The sequence below is a fragment of the Lissotriton vulgaris genome, chromosome 2_1 (genome assembly GCF_964263255.1).
Source record: "Lissotriton vulgaris chromosome 2_1, aLisVul1.2, whole genome shotgun sequence".
Classification (NCBI taxonomy): Eukaryota; Metazoa; Chordata; class Amphibia; order Caudata; family Salamandridae; genus Lissotriton; species Lissotriton vulgaris.
In genome coordinates this window covers 420820692-420837417 of record NC_141687.1, presented here as the reverse complement: position 1 = coordinate 420837417, position 16726 = coordinate 420820692, and the positions used below count along the sequence as shown (strand labels likewise).

The window sequence follows — 16726 nt, the reverse complement described above, 5'->3', positions numbered from 1 at the left end:
CTAGCCCCTGTGGGTTGTCTTATGTCTCTGCCCTGCACCGTGAAAGGAGAGAAGGAATCTTGTCAAGAAAGTGATCCAGAGCTGTGCCTTCCCTCCCCTGTGCTGGCTCCCCCTACTGTGGGGCGTCTGATGTCTCTGCCATGCACAGTGAAAGAAAGGAAGGAGTCATGTAAACAAAGTGCTCAGGAACTGGTTTGGACTAGGCAGAGGTCTCTCTGCCTTCAGAGAACAAAGGATTTTGGGGTATAAATATTGGGACACAGTCCCAAGAACTTTAGATCACTTCTGGAACAAGAAACCTTTTGCCAAGGAGAAGAACCAAGGAAGCTGCAGGAGTTTGACTGCCCCTCTGCCAGTGCGCTATTTGCTGGGTTGGCCTGCAGTGGTTACTTCATTTCCAAGGAAAGGAGAATAACTTTTTAAGGACTTTCATCATTTACAGAATATTCTCCAAGGGCTTGAACTGTGCTTGCCTCCTGCTTAAGTCTCAGGGACAAAGGACTTCATCTCCAGCTCCCCTCTGAATTTCCCTGCAGGGAATTCTGACTCCAGACATTTGCGTGTTGCTGGGAACTGGAAGCGCGACGCATCGAGAGGATGAGTGTCGCCGCCGCAGCTGAAATCGTCTCATCGCCGGAGAAGCGAGCCTTCACCGCGTCTCCCTGGAAGAGTGTGTTAATCGAAGCTGCCTGCTGTCGCATCACCGGAGAAGCGTGACGCCATCGAGAGAGTCGCCATCACATCACTGAAAAAGCATGTCGCAGGGTCTGTCGCGGCTCCGAAGTACAAAGTCGTCGCAAGGCTGCCAGGGCGCCTACGCATCGTCATCGCATCGCTGCATCAAAGGCGCCATCTTCTTGCATCGCAAACCGAATCATCGCATCGCATCATGGCGCATCTTGCGCACCGCAGCGGGTCCGCAGGTCGAGAATCCACGCATCACCTCCGCGCCGGTAAGGATTACGACGCATCCCCTACTCTGCGCAAGCATTGAGGCACGACGCATCATTTCCCCCGGATCAAGGAACCAACACATCTCCCCTTTTTGCGAGCCTTTTGTTCACTTTACTTTGCGTTACACATGCAGGTACTTTGTTGAGAACTTTGTCGCATTTATCATCAACTTGAACTAAGTAACTTTGATCATCTTTAAAGCAATCTTAAGTGTATTATTGTGGATTTTTGTCGTTTGTAGTCTTGTGTATGTCTATATAAAGAATACTTATTTTTATAAAAACTGTGTTGTGTCCATCTGTAGTGCTTTCACTGTATTACTGTGTATATTCACAAATGCTTAACACACTGCCTCTGAGATAAGCCTGTCTGCACGTGCCAAGCTACCAAGGGGGTGAGGAGGGGTTATTAAGGAGTATAATCCCCTTATCCTGATTTAGAAGAAGGGGTCCCTATTTGGACAAATGTGAATATCATTGCCAACTAGAGACCCCCAGATCTAACACCAGTGTAACAAACAATACATAGGGATGACATGAGAGCAGTTAAAACAAGAATAACTTAACATAAAAGCAACATTTGTTGTCAAAAACCACCACAAGACTTACACACATTTTAAAGAAGAGAAACACCCCCAGAAAGTGTATGGTGGGTGGTACTAGAGAGCCACCCTGTTATTACACACTCAACCCTCTTTAGAATGGAACAAAGATGGGTTCACCATTTGGGCACAGACCAGCAGGGACTCAACGATGATATCCCGTGGGAGACCCTTGCAAATAGCGGATTACTTGGTTTTCGAGCACAGTGTTCCCTAACACAATGACCATTGAGAGGTGTACCAGTAACATATGTCAACACGCGGCTTCCTTAAAAAAGGTCAATACGCGGCTTCCATACCGCAGGCCGACATGCTTTTATACAATGCGCTCAATAATAGGATGCGCACATACCCCTCGTAACAGGCAAGAAGAAACAATAATAAATAATGCACCACCTGTTACACCAGAGGACACGTTCCTCTATGAGATTGGGTGATGACGACATTATAGATGCCCATCCTTAAACAAGGGACTGGTTGCAATGCTAAACCATATTAGACGCAGGCTTTGGGGAAGCATCCTAGCCCCTCCAAGATGGCCGACAATAATCATTATACTTCCGGCCTTATCACCAAATTACATATGAACTTATCATCTAAGACCCGCTTTACAACCCAATAACCAGCGGCTGTTGGTGGGGTGCCAATTTCTGCCAATTACTAGGAAATTTGGCCGTTTTACGACGAATATGCATATCACACTTGATCTAACAAGTGCCTTTCCAAGGCATATGAAACACTCCAAGATGGCGACATAATACTCCTCATTTCTGCCCATCTAGATTATTCGCCGCATGACTAGCTCCATCACAGGTGAAAACCATTGAGTTTCCGTCCAGCCCCTGTTTGCAATCAGGAGAGGTATAAAAACCAGCCCACACCGAGGGACATTACCAGCCCGGATGCAGCGGTGCAGGGTAGGTCACCCACTGGGCTTCTTTTTGGAGCAGATGAGTACTGAATACACTTTGAGAATTCTTCCTATGTCTCCTACTAGCAGCGGAGGTAAGCAGTTGTGGCGACTAGTGCTGTAGAGATAACAACTCAGTCCTTACTGCTATTGAATCCTTCTGCTTACTCACATGGGCTCACAAAGGTCCTCAGCTGCACTGCAGTACCGGGCCCGACCCAGTTTGGCCGCCCACAAGCTGCAGTGCATTCCGAGCTAGCACCAGAGCCCTAGACTAAGATAAACAGGGGTCATTTTAAATACACGAGTAGGACCGGCGGTTTTCTAACATACCTGCTAATGACTGCCTGTAAACTTCTTTTTATTTAGACACAACATTAAGTGTGTCCTTTTCCTGCTGCAACTGATGAGGCACGATCTTACATAGTTGAGGTGAGGTTTAGATAAGTCTCAATAACACCCCTATGTTTTTCTAAATATGTTCCTTCCATAGGTTGGCTTCTTACCTGCGGGAACAGATCCCGTAGAACAACTGTATGGTATGTAGTTGCTCACAGGATAGACTGGGAGATACTTTGTAATATCTTACAAGTATAACTTCCTACTGGGACAAGATACAGAAATAAAGTTTAGGCTCTCTGAACTCTGAATTTATTAACCCATCTTTTACGAGAGATGGTTTTTAAATTGTGTGTTTAAAAATGCCACTTTTAGAAAGTGCATATTCATTACTGAATGCTAAGTACTTGACCCTCCTGACAGAACAAGTTGTAGTTCATTTCATAAATGCCCAGGTTCTGAGGGACACAGGGTTACCCCTTTACAGTTCATGTGACTTTTAGAAAGTAGGCATTTTCTTGTCTAACCATTCAGTGGGCCTCTGCCTGCTTGTGGATTGAGTGATTGGTTTTGGAATGGCAGGGGCTGGGGATACACATTAACTGTAGACAGTCACTGCAGGGTACAGGGTGTTGAGGTGTGCCTGGCACTTCCTGGATGACTCAGAGCTGAATGGGGCTTGGCTGCATTTATAGTAGTGGGACTAGATTTCCTTGCACCTGAATAAGGCCTGTTTCCTTTGCACAATGCTGTCTCCACCCCCTGTGGTCATACTGGACCAGTGAGGAGAGGACTGGTTTAGACTGGGCTAAGAGACTCTTGCACATAGAGAACAAAGACAAAATGGGGTATAAGTAGTAGACCTTAAACCCCAGAACTTTAGATCACTTCTGTACTCAAGAGGAACCTTTGCCAAGGATAAGAACTGAACAGCTGTGATGAGGCGTACTGCTCCTTTGCTGTGTGTTGTGTGGGGTTGGCCTGCAGTTGCTGTTTCTGCCAACGAAAGGGCAAACACTGGAACTTTGCTGTGAACCTGATTGAAGCAGAATCTTCAAGGGCATGTGTGTGCTGACATCCTGTTCTGAAGTCTCAGGGAAACAAAGACTTCACTCCGATCTCCCCTGAACTCTGCTGCTGAGAGTTCTGACGTGCCAGGAGGTGCCTATTCCAGTATTGTAGGTTGTTCCAGCGGTTGAGAGCTGAAAGAAACCTGAAGAGCTGAGAAATCGACGCATCACCCTTCTTGCGGCTGTTTTTTCTGACGTAGCACCGCTGTGCGAAAAGAATCTCCACGCACCGCCACACTGCTGCAGACACGACACTGCGCCTGTCAAATCTGCAAGAACCAAAGCACTGTGGGATTAAGGCTGAAGAAACCGATGCAGCACCGCTTGCTGCTGCCGCATCGATTGCCAACACATCCAGGATTTCCACAAATCGCACATGTACGGCAAGTTTTCGCAACGCATCACCCACAGACCAGAACCATCTTGGAGTCGACGCATCACTTTCCACTACAGTCCGGATTCGACACATCACTTCTCCTACGTGCAGCAGAACGGTCTCATCACCTTCCCAAGGACTCAGGAACTGACGCATCTCTTTGTTTCTAGATGCTTCCCTTTTCTGCGGCTTCTTGGCCTTGTGAATTCTGATGCATCTATAGGTACTTTGTGTAGAATCACGCATTCATAGTTTTCTATGGACCATGTTGCTTCAAAACTTTGAAAAGTCATATTCTTATTACATGTATATTGGATTTTGTTGTTTTGTTACCACTGTATTACTGTTTGTTTTGAGTACAAATACTTGACACATTGCCTTTGGGATAAGCCTTTCTGCTCATTTCGCGTTACCCAGGGGTGAGCAGGGGTTGTGAGAAAGTGCCATCTTTCTTGCATGGTATGCACCCACTTTTTGCAGAATTTCTGATGTGCTTTGACTGAGTGTGCCCTGGGCTCCTGCCAATCAGGTGCATCTCTGTCCACATATCAGCCCCTAGTAAATGGTACCATGGGTACCCAGGGCATTATGACCAGAGAAGAGCCCTAAGGGCTGCACCACTTATTGTGCCACCCTAAGGGGCCCAGCACCCTGACACACATGCACACACACTGCCTTTGCAGGCCGAGTGTCCTGGTGCAGATCTAAACAAAGAGTCGACATGGCACACATCCACGTGTGCTATGACCACATCCCCACTGCCCTGGCATACATCAGTCACCCCTGTAGCTGGGTGCCCTATGCCAGGGGTGTGGATACAGGTACATGAGCCCTGTGCCCCTACAGTACCCAGGGCCATTCCTGGACATTGAAAATGCAGGGATGCTATTAAGAGTATATGGTGCTTGGAGGTTGTCATTACGAACTCCACAGCATCATAATGGCTACACTGAAGACTAACAAGTATGATATCAAACTTCTCAGTACATTAAACCCACATGGATGCCAGTGTGGGATTTAATGTAAAATACACTACAAACAGCATCTTAGAGATGCCCCCTGAAACCTAACCTACAATCCACGTCTTGTCTGAGAGGCTACCTAGGCTGCCACACAGCAGACATGTTGCTGGACCCCTGGGTGGAGAGCACCCCACTCTCCTGGGCCTGCAACAACGCACATCCTGGGCGAGGTGCTTGGTCTCCTCGCCCAGGATGGGAAGGGGGAAGCTTCAAAGGAATGCCACCTTTGTGAGCGTCTCCAGGCCACTTGCTGTACTCAGCAACTGGACCCCACCAGTTCTGACCCCATTCTGGCGGGAAGACTGGCGGGAAACCCGACGTCAGGAAAGGGGGTGTGCCAGCCTGTGCCAACTCCACCCCTCAGGTGGAGGAGGCGAGGTGAGGCACGACCCCTGGCTACCGCCATCTTGAGGATGGGGAGCCCTATCCACTCACAGCTACGCTCCTGCCCCCTCCCACAGGAGAGGAGCAGGTTAGGGGGTGTACCCACCCCAGGACAGGGACCTATTAGTCCCTGCCCTCACCCTACCTGTAATGCCCCTAAATGTAGTATTTAGGGGCACCCTGAATCTTCCTTCCTCAGATCCCCATTTCGAAACAAGAAAGAAGACCAAGAAGAAGAAGACCTGCCTTGCAGCTGCTAACAAGAGGACGACACCAACTGACTTGGCCCCAGCCCTACAGGCCTGTTGATCCATGAACCTGCTCCTGCTAAATCCCGGCGTCTCCTGCGGATAGCAACCTTGAGGACCTGCCTGCCTTGACCCACTTAGAGACTGGGACTCTCACGAGCAGTGATTCTGCTCCAACAGCAAAACCCCTGGTGCTAGCCAGGAACCGCGAACACAGCCCACTCTGCACCCGCCGAGCCCGGCCTGTGCCCAAGTGGACAAACACCATGAGGACGTCCCCCCGGTGATCCTGACCTGGAATCCAATGCCCAAGGACCCTCCCCGACGATCCAGACAACGCCTGCAGACTCAGAACCAGGGACCCCTCCAACCGCGACCAGTAGAGGGTAAGATTTTCCTTCGCCAAAAGACACCCCTGCACCCGGCGCCCCCGGCCCCTTGTGCCCAACTCCAGGGTGCCCACCTAAGCTCCAGGATCCCAACTTACCCCTCGAAGTGTTGGTCACTCCCAAAAATCCTCCGTCCCTGAGCCTGCAGTCTTTGCTAAACCTTTCACGATTCCCACTGAATAACATTGAGCGCTCGATGGCTCAAAAGCACCCTGCACCCAGCCGTCCGAGTGCTCCTGGCCGAGCAACCTTTGCCTTACCCTACTCCCCCATTTGCCCTGGGCAAGTGACCAGGAGCCCAGCTCTCACAGCCGCGTGGCCTGCCAGCCAGCAGCCACCAACCGAAGGCCCCCTGCCTCTCATTCAATAACATTGGGCCTAACTACCTCTGCACCCGGTTTTCCCTGTGCCGCTGAGGGTGTACCAACTGTACCTACCTGACTCCGGGAGACCCCTGAGTCTATGCCCAGAACCTTAACTCTGCCAGTCGAGTACTTACCTAAAAGCCGATAACTCACTTTTCTTCCATTGGCTAACATTAACTGGTTTCACTTGGAAATTCTTTTAAGTGTGGACCTCCGTGATGCACCTTTTAGCCCAGTACAAACCGTAAAAAAGGAATCCTAACTGTACTTACCAGTAACCTGAATTTTCTTCCATAGGAAACCATTGATTTTTTTCTGTGAAATTTCTTCAGTGTCGATTTTTGCAAACTACAAATATTCTTTAAAAATCGTACCAACTACCAAAACGTAATTACTTATCTGTTTTAGACCAAGGTCCCAGTGCTGAACCTGGGGGTCCAGTACTGGGTTACAAAGTAACGCGAACCTACCTTACCTGCAAACTGAATTTCCTTCCATAGGGTAACACTGGTAATTTCAACTGAAAAAGTTTCTAAGTGTCAACTTTTAAAATACAATAATATTCCTTAAAAATCAGTACTGTAACCAAAATTCTTTTGCTTATCTGTTTACAACTCATGTTCCAGGACTGAATCCAGGATCAATTCCTGTGGTTAGAAAAGTAATCTACAAAGTAATCAATTGCATTTAACTGAAAATTCCCATTGAGCTCAATGTTGCATTGTGTTTGAAATTATGTTGCCTATTGTAACAAACTGTAACTATTGTATTCAAAGAGACTATTGCCTATTTGAAAAGTATTTAACTGAAGTAATCTATGCTGAGAAAGTATATTTTGATACCTTGTTGGTTCTAAAAATAAATACCTATATCTTTTGATACAAAACAATTGCCTAGAGTTCAGCTCTTGAGTGTGTCAAACCTTTTGCTGAGTGTGTACAACAAATGCTTTGCACTGTCCTCTGGTACTGCCTTACTGCTCGGCCAAGCTACCACTTTGGAGAGTAAGGCTATATCTAGTTTTAGATCTGCCATACCGCAGGAGGCTGTGGACTCTGGTACAGTATATACAGAGCCACTTTCTTACAGGGGTTATCTAAAGTGTGTATCCCCCTTACCCTGAGTAGAAGCAAGGGTCCCTATTTGGACAAATGTACCTACCTCTGCCAACTAGAGACCCAAATTTCTAACAGAAAAACATAACCAACCCGATGGGCTTATATAGTTTTTGTAACAAAGATGCCTAAAAATTGATCTTAACAGAACTTTAAGGTTGGAAAAATGCAAATCCAATAAAGAACATTGAATCAAAAACAAAACATCACATTATACTCTAGTCAGACCCCACCATTGTGGAGGACTTAAGCTGAACTAGATTGCTTTGGGAGGTAGGAGGCAATAATAAAGATGACCAATTAGCTGGATTATCTGTTGCCTTACGTGAAGAATGATTCAAACTGTAGGGAGTGTTGCTAACTTGACAAGCAACCATGCCCAGGAGAAACAATAAATGTTTTTATATTCTTGTACTTGCACCGGGCACTTAAGGATTGGATCAACAAGGCTGGAGGAAAAGTAAAAAGGAGGCATTCCTATCAGAGACTAGCTTAAACATCAACTTCTGAACGAATTTATATTCGGTCTTTAGGTGTGTACTGCAAACTCAGCTGTGATTATGGACTGTTGAGATGAAGCATAATAGCTAAAAATGTTTTTTAAGATCTTCATTTCTGTTCAGACAATCTGCATTTTTTCAGAACTGCTACATTATGCAACATAAACCTGCTCTACTAATTTTTGCTACCAGTAAATAGTTTTGAGTTCTTCCTTCTTCTATTTATTCAATATATATCTAAGGGTGTCCTCCAGGGTCCCCGGACTTTCTCCGCTTTCATGGCCAGCCGTGGTTGGTTATGTTTGATACTCATATATACTGGACCTACCTTGAGAAGTGCTGTATCCATTGCTCCAACGCATGTATTTATCTAAAAAGGTCTTCAAATAATTTAGAGAGATGCAAGACTAAATCGGACTCACCCAAGTATGAAAATAGTAAGCAAGTAAGTAAATAATTTATTGTGGGCACAGGGCCTGCTTTAAACTGTATGTATTTTAGAGTAAATTGTGGGTGTATACTGGTGATTTCCATAGTCCACTCCCCTATGTACCCCAGGCTTCAGAGGCCAGGTCTAGTGGGGCTGAAGACTAGTCACTGAGATATTCCATTAAGGTGCCACCTGACTTCCTCTGGACGCCTCTAGACGCTATGTTATGCTGGTTTGGCAATGCTTCTCCTCCCGTTTGGAGTTCTTCCTCTTGTTCCTTCACTTTCTTCGCTTTGGATTTTGAGTTCTACGACACTGCTCAATAGTTGTCAGTCTCCTCTGATCTCGGTCATGCCTCATGCCCTCTATTAGTGTCCTTAATGTCTGCCACCAGTAGTCCTGGCTCCCCTGGAGACTAACAGGGGTTGAGCTGCAACAAGAAGCCCCCCTCACCAATGAAAGGCGTGGATGAAAATCTGGAGCCCAGACTGACTCTGGGGGTATCCTAGAAAAGGGAAACGGTAATTCATGGCAATCTTAATCCTGTTCGTTTGCTACAATTTCGACCCACTAACACATCTGTGTGTGCTTTCATGATATGTGCAAAGTGAAAACTACTGTAAAAGTATGATCACAGGAAGTACCAAGGACAGAAGAATTCCATTGTTCTGGATGCCAAGGTCACATCCTTGGCACCAGCACCACCGATTCTTACACCACCATCACTCAATCAATCAACGCACGCTCCTCTTCGATTTACTAAACTTGACTGGAAAACCATCAAAGACTCACCTGGTTATCCAGACCTCTAGGGGTTTAATCAGGCTTCGGCGCTCCTCCTCTTCCTTTTGAATTTCTATATGGGTCTTCAGATTCTCTTCACCAATCTTCAGCATCAAATCTGTCATCATGTTGGAGCTGTTGAAGTAGTAATGCTAAAATACAAGGCGATAACAATATGATAGCAAAAAAGACTCATCCCGATGTAAGAAACAGCACTAATGAGGAAAGGAGACTGTATCAGCAGTTTGGTGGGTTTATTCTCAACATCCTGAATTAAGACTATGGTGGCTTTAGTTGTTTTCTACTGTTAGGACTTCAGACGAAGTAATACAGTGCTTGAATATTACTCACTGTGAAGTGATATTACCACGGAGGTTTATCTTCCTTCCTCAACTCCACCATACCCTTGCCTCCAAAGCATTGCTGTTAATCTCCAGATAAGCATGGAAGGCCCAGGATAAAAGAAAAATCATTATCTTCAGCATCACTCCACTACCAGGAGTTTATAAGCTCCTTCCCTTTATTAACTCGCTGAGGCTCGCTGCGCCAAGAGGTGGGTTCGAAAACTGCCTGCAGAGAGGTTAATGCAGAGTTTCGCAGAAACCACACATGAATGTCTGCTACAAAGGACGCCCCTATATCTATGACTGAGCTTTTTCTTTCACTAAAAAGAGCCAATCTGTATGAACAGTCTGACGTGAGAATGAACTGTTGGAGGGACAGTGCTGATAATAAGAAAGTACTGTGGACTAAGGGTAATTGAGTCACAAAAAAGGTATTCCTATCCTACTCTGACATCCTGGCCTTTTCCCCAGTGGCAAAATGTGGGTAAACTTCACTTTAATTGAGAAACGAAAAGGCCTGTTTTCTACTCATCTCACAAGCTTAGAGATTGCCCATGTTGTGCACCACTGTCCAGCTGCCCCCACCTTTTTAAGCTCCTCAAATAAGGCGTTGTTGCGACAGTATTGGCTTCACTAAGCTTCTGACTGGAACGCAGTTCAGACAAGGTATTATTGCAGGAATAGAGCCCCAATCATTCTGGTTGAGGTCACATAACAACAACTGATCAATCATAGGTCTACATTTTGCATTCTGATGCTACTAGTTTGATCATTTCCCGAAGCCATGATTAAAATTTTAAAAAAACACGGGCTACAGAATTGCTGTAAGGATAGAAGCACTTTACTGCATGTCAATTTCCCTTTCTTCTTGGTCGGTTTTTAAGTGCTGTTTACCAAGGACGAGAAAGCACAATGAGAGAAGGAAAAACAGGAGGCGTAGGAGGAAAAGAGGAGGGAACAGATATTGGACAAAAGATGAGACAATGACGGGGTAAGCAGTGTATATAGGGCCTACGACTGACACTAACCAACAGCTAAAGGAATATGTCATTAGGGGTCTGAGTGAACACCCAGAAGTGTGATTGATATGGGGGAGACGGGCTGCCTCGAACGACACATGAAAGGTTAATCTTGGGGGAATAGTGACTCGTCACAACTATACTGTTGGAAGGTGGTTTATTAGTAGGTTGATTAGCCGGTGTAGGTAGATACCTACCACTCATAAGAAGGCCACAATCACAATAAAAGGTTCAGTTAGGGTCTCAATAAATTATTCCCTTGGTAGCTGGCTGCAAGCAGTCAGGCCTAACTTAGGAGTAAAGCATTTAAAAACACCAATACATTACATAGGTAAAACAGAACACGCAATAAAAATCCAACACCAATTTCTAACAATAAGCCATATTTTAGGATAAAAATGACCCCAAAATGACAAAATTCCAATGTAGGGAAAAAGATATATGAATTTTTAAAGATTAAGAGTAAAACTAGCACTTAGAAGCAAATAGTGCTCAAAGGGTTAAAAATAGGTTGCGCTGGACCGGGACCCCACCCGTGATGTAACACTTCTACACTTACTTCAAGAAGTGTTTCTTGATAAAGGAAAGATGTCCACAACACCAGCCAAGGGTTCAGAAGCTGTGATTTGCCTCTTTGGGTCTGAGACTACCACTCCCAATGCACCTGGTCAATCCAAGTAAAATCCAAGTGAGGCTGGTCAGCTGGAGTTGTCCTTGTTGATGTTGCAGGTAGCCCTTCCAGCACTATTCTACCTGTCGCTGATTAGGGAGTCCACTCCTCATCTTTCAAGACAGCCAAAACGCTTTTGTTGTGAAGCCTTATGAGTGCAGCAGGTGCAGTCCTCTCTTGTGCCGTCCAACAGCCCAGCAGCGCAGTGCTTCTTCTCCAAACGTTTCTTTTGGTCTTTGAGGGTCCACAACACCAATCCAAGATTCCACAATCTCTGAGTTGTTCCTTGGGAAGTTGGGACCACTGTCATGGCTACGTTTCCCTAACACGTCCCCTCCAGCCCCTACGCTACTTCAATTACTGGGTCTCCTGTCTGGCTTGGGGTGCAGAATGTGGGGGTGAGAATGAGTCATTCCCTCTCTGAAAACCAGTTTGGCTAATACACCCTCATCCTGCCTTTTACTCTGCAGCTGCAGATCTCCTCCCACCAGATGTCCTTTGTCTTTGTAAGGCCACGTCACACCTCATCAGAGCGGTTTTGCTCAGCCGGTCAAAAGTTGGCCAATCAGGAGAGGCTGCTGGAAGGCTCGATTCTGTCACATCAGAAAAGCAAGTTCTATAACTGCTATTCTATAACAGTTATAATAAATCTAACAATGGCAAGTGGTTGGATTTATCATAACTACTCTTTTAAGTCTTTGAATTATATTTTAAGCTCACTCCTGTCAATAGTTATAATTTATTAAAATATTCCCATGTTAATCTATTTAGCCAATGTGCTACAATGGGGATAAACGGAAGTGGCAGCTTTTCCCTCACCAGGGCATATAAAACATCTTATAAAATGTCCCTGCATATTTTTAAATGGAACCCTACCCTGGGGGCACCTAGGATATACCTTAGGTGTGACCTATATGTAAAAATACAATAGTTTAAGAATTTGGAAGTACCTTTGATGCCAAAATCGAATTTGCATATCATTTTATTTTAAAAGCAACCTGCAAAGCAGGTCTGTCTTTAAAATGACAGCAGCCAACTCAGTAGTGCACACTGAATTAAATCTACTAGACTAGAAATCTGAGCTGAAATGGGTAAATACAATGTCAACGAATATCATGATATATGCAACCCAACAACTGCAATACCAATAAATGCAATGCCAGAGTAACCCATAATCTGTGCCCACATAAAATGTCAATGCCAATAAATGCAATGTCAATATATGCCATAATCTATGCCTCCACAACAGCGGCGATACCTGCAGTAGAACTGTCAATGTATGCCTTAATAGATGTAAAAATGGCAATGTTGTTACCGGTAACTGCCATGATCTAGGAATGCATAAATATTTCAATATCACTAAAGACAATATCTGTGTACGCTATGACAACTGTACACACAATGTTGAGAATGTCCCAAACAATTATATCAGTGACTGCTATATTATTTTTAAGAGTTCCAGTGAACTTGTATCATTGCTGTCAAATTTATCCAAGGTGACTGCCCCATAAACCCAGAGTTAGAGTTCAGGCAGGTCCTACAGCCCATACCCACGCCTATTGAATAACAGGTCACAGGTGGGGTCTATCTTAACCCAAAGACAAACGGGCCCAGGGAAAACCCTGATCGTTCCCTTAGATAGATAGTTGCACCAAAAAAAGGTCAGAGGAAATTGGCTCCAAAAAAACACGTTTGGCCAAAGGCTTCTGTTTCCCAAAAATACCACATGTAGATAGAAACACTCAGCCAATCAGGACACAACATGTACATCACTTGTAATGATCACACGCTCCTCATGCCAGGCATCTGAGCACATACACACCGGCCCACAAAAGCTCTCCCGGAGGTCAAGAGCCAAATGTGTTTTTACCAGATGACCAAAAGGTTAATTTATGACTGAGATGCTTTTTCAAGAATGCAGAAATTATTTTATTGTACCTCACGAGAGGTACATAATGTCAGCCAAAACTTTGTACACAGAGAGTCTTTCCCCAGACGCATTTTGTTGAGGTTCTCCCGGCCACTGCGTTTCATGAAACCAACTTGGTCCTGGTTTTCCAAACGCCTCTTGTCTTTTTATTTCTTTAAGATAAATTCATATTTGAGCAACATTTACATCACCTACCATATACTAGGGATTTACAAGTAGGTTATGAGTAGTCTTTCAATGATTCCTAAATACTCTGTACTTTTAATCAGAGTAAAATCCCTGGGTGTGGTTAGCAGAGCCCAGGGGGCAACCAAAGTCACATAACTAGCATCAAGAAGTCAAGATGTGGGCAAAAGTTGGGGGGACACTGCAAACAGCCCTGGTTTCTTACCTGTACACCCACCAGCCCCCAGCCAACAGCCGAGGAGACTCAACCCAACCCTGGCAGACTTTCCCTGTTCTGTCAGGTGAGGAAGAAAGTAAAGAAACCAGGCTGCACAATTGCAATGCCTATTCTGCCTTACATCTCACTGCCAAGGTCACTTCCTTTGGGAAGCTGGCCTATCTCTACAGTAACAGGACCCAATTGAAACCGAAACTACATCACAGCTGTTTCATTTTCTTCCTCCCTTTTTAGTTTGAGTAGTATAGTGCCCACCTCCACTATCCCTCACTCTGCTATGGTAACACCTAGCTTAGCCACAGACGTTACCCAACACTTGAGCAACCCCACCATTACCAACAAGGTCATGGTGCCTAAACTAGAACAGACTACCACCTTATACCAGTCAAATGTGCCCTCCCTCTCTAGATGGACCAAGGCTACAGGTTTGGTTGTTACATCACCTGTGGCTACCATCACTCTTTTTGTCTCTCCTGGCACATATATGTCGTTCGGCACCAACCTGTCACTCACTAGGGTATGACTGGCACAATTATGTCTCATGCCAATGGCAGGGATCCCATTCACCTGAATGGAGTTGAAGTGCCTTCTTCCACCCTCAGGGATCATCAGCTTACCATTTGGACCTATCTCCCACCACAATGCTATGAGGACCTCCTCATATGAGGAGTCCTCCACTACGGCTACAATGGACAGCCCAGTGCGAATCACCTTCTTGGAACAGGCAGGGTCACCCCTGAAGTACCCTGTCGGCGGACAGTCAAAGCACACCCTGTTGTCCAAATATCTTTGGAGCCCTGGGTCCCCCTGCCTCTGCTTATCAGAGTGGAGGTGGGATCTACTTCACTATTTTTAGACTTCTGGGGTACCGAGGGAGTCTCTGTGGTGGGCTTACCACATCCCTCGTTTGGCTTTTGTAGGCCTAACCCCCCTTTCTTGGAGTCTACCCCATGGTGCTGATTGAAAACCTGGTTTCTCACCCACTCATCAGCTGTCTCCCTCTGTTCCCAGGGACCAGACAGCTTAGAGTCTACTAGATACTAGTGTAACTTCCCTTGTACACAATGAGTCAGTGTTAGACCTGGGACCATTGGTGTGAGTCTCCCTTCCATTTTTTCTGACTGGCTCCTCTGTTTTTGATATGTTTTGCTGGTTTAGATGCTTTGGGCACTGTGCCACTGCTATTCAGTGCCACAGTGCAAGTGCTCCCTATGTTAAATTGATGTATTGATTAGTGACTCCATGATTGGGTTATTTGATTTACCTGTCAGACCCTTGTACAGTGCACCATGTGTGCCCAGGGCTTGTAAATCAAATGCTGCTAGTGGGCTTTCAGCACTGGTTGTGCCACCCACAGAAGCAGCTTGTAAAGTGTGTCTCAGGCCTGCCATTGCAGACCCTATGGGCAGTCCAGTACTGCCAGTACTGCATGTCGACTTTGCCAGTGCACCCACTTGCCAGTCCCTAAACCCTCCCTTTTCTTCATATCAGACACCCCTATGGTAGGCCCAAGGGCAGAGTGCATTGCCCTGGTGTGTGTGCTTGTCCTAATAGTGAATTACAGCCACTTTTGTTTTCCACTATTGCAAGGCTATCTGTTCCCCATAGGCCAGAATGGGCAGTTTAATTAATACATTTTATAATCCAAACGGACTCAGGGAACATGGTAGAAATTCAAGTTTAGTATGCCTGAACTCAGAATGATAAAATACATCTGCCCTCACCACGTCTTCAACAAGGCCGACGCTGTCATCGCACCCCACCTGCGGGACATCATCAACACCTCCTTCGACACCGCTACCTTCCCGGAGAGCTGGAAGCACGCCGAACTCAGCGCTCTACTAAAGAAGCCATCAGCCGACCCCACCGACCTCAAGAACTACCGCCCCATTTTGCTGCTCCCGTTTCCTGCAAAAGTCATCGAGAAGACCGTCAACAAGCAGCTGGCCGCCTTCCTCGAGACGAACGGATCCCTCGACCTCTCGCAGTCTGGCTTCCGGGCCAACCACAGCACCGAGACCGCCCTGATCGCAGCTACCGATGACATCCGAGCCCTGCTCGACAACGGAGAAACAGCGGCCCTCATCCTCCTAGACCTCTCCGCGGCTTTCGACACTGTCTGCCACCGTACCCTAGTGCAGCGCCTCAGCAACGTCAGAATCCAGGAGAAGGCACTGGAATGGATCACCTCGTTCCTCGCCGGAAGGACACAGAGAGTCCGCCTCTCCCCGTTCAGATCAGAGGCCACCGAAGTCATCTGCTGCGTTCCTCAAGGCTCCTCGCTCAGCCCAACCCTCTTCAACGTCTACATGAGCCTCCTCGCAGCCATCGCACGCCAACACAACCTCAACATCATCTCCTACGCCGACGACACCCAGCTGATCCTCTCCCTCACCAACGACCCCGCCACCGCCAGAGCCAACCTACACAAAGGGATGACAGACGTAGCCAAGTGGATGATGAGCAGCCGCCTGAAACTGAACTCGGACAAGATGGAAGTCCTCATCCTGGGATCTTCACCCTCCGCCTGGGACGACTCCTGTGGCCCCCCGCCCTGGGCAGCGCACCCAAACGAACAGACCACGCACGCAACCTGGGCTTCATCCTGGACTCCTTCCTCTCCATCACCAGACAAGTCAACGCCGTCTCCTCGTCGTGCTTCAACATCCTGCGCATGCTACATAAGATCTTCCGGTGGATCCCCACCGAGACCAGGAAGACGGTCACCCAGGCCCTCGTCACCAGCCGTCTGGACTACGGCAACTCCCTCTACGCCGGAACCACCGCCAAACTCCAGAAGAGACTCCAGCGGATCCAGAACGCCTCAGCACGACTCATCCTGGACATCCCCCGTGGCAGCCACATCTCCGGACA

At 46.6% G+C, this 16726-nt stretch overlaps 1 protein-coding gene across 2 annotated transcripts in view; it reads right to left on the bottom strand.

The window, feature by feature from the left end:
- Window positions 1-16726, bottom strand: part of MDH1B (malate dehydrogenase 1B) — a 293136-nt gene that overhangs the window by 197514 nt on the left and 78896 nt on the right. For both annotated transcript variants that reach the window (XM_086955317.1, XM_086955316.1), the window contains exon 4: window positions 9496-9638. In XM_086955317.1, coding sequence (XP_086811443.1) covers window positions 9496-9638 — 143 coding nt within the window. The remainder of the gene's footprint in view (window positions 1-9495; window positions 9639-16726) is intronic.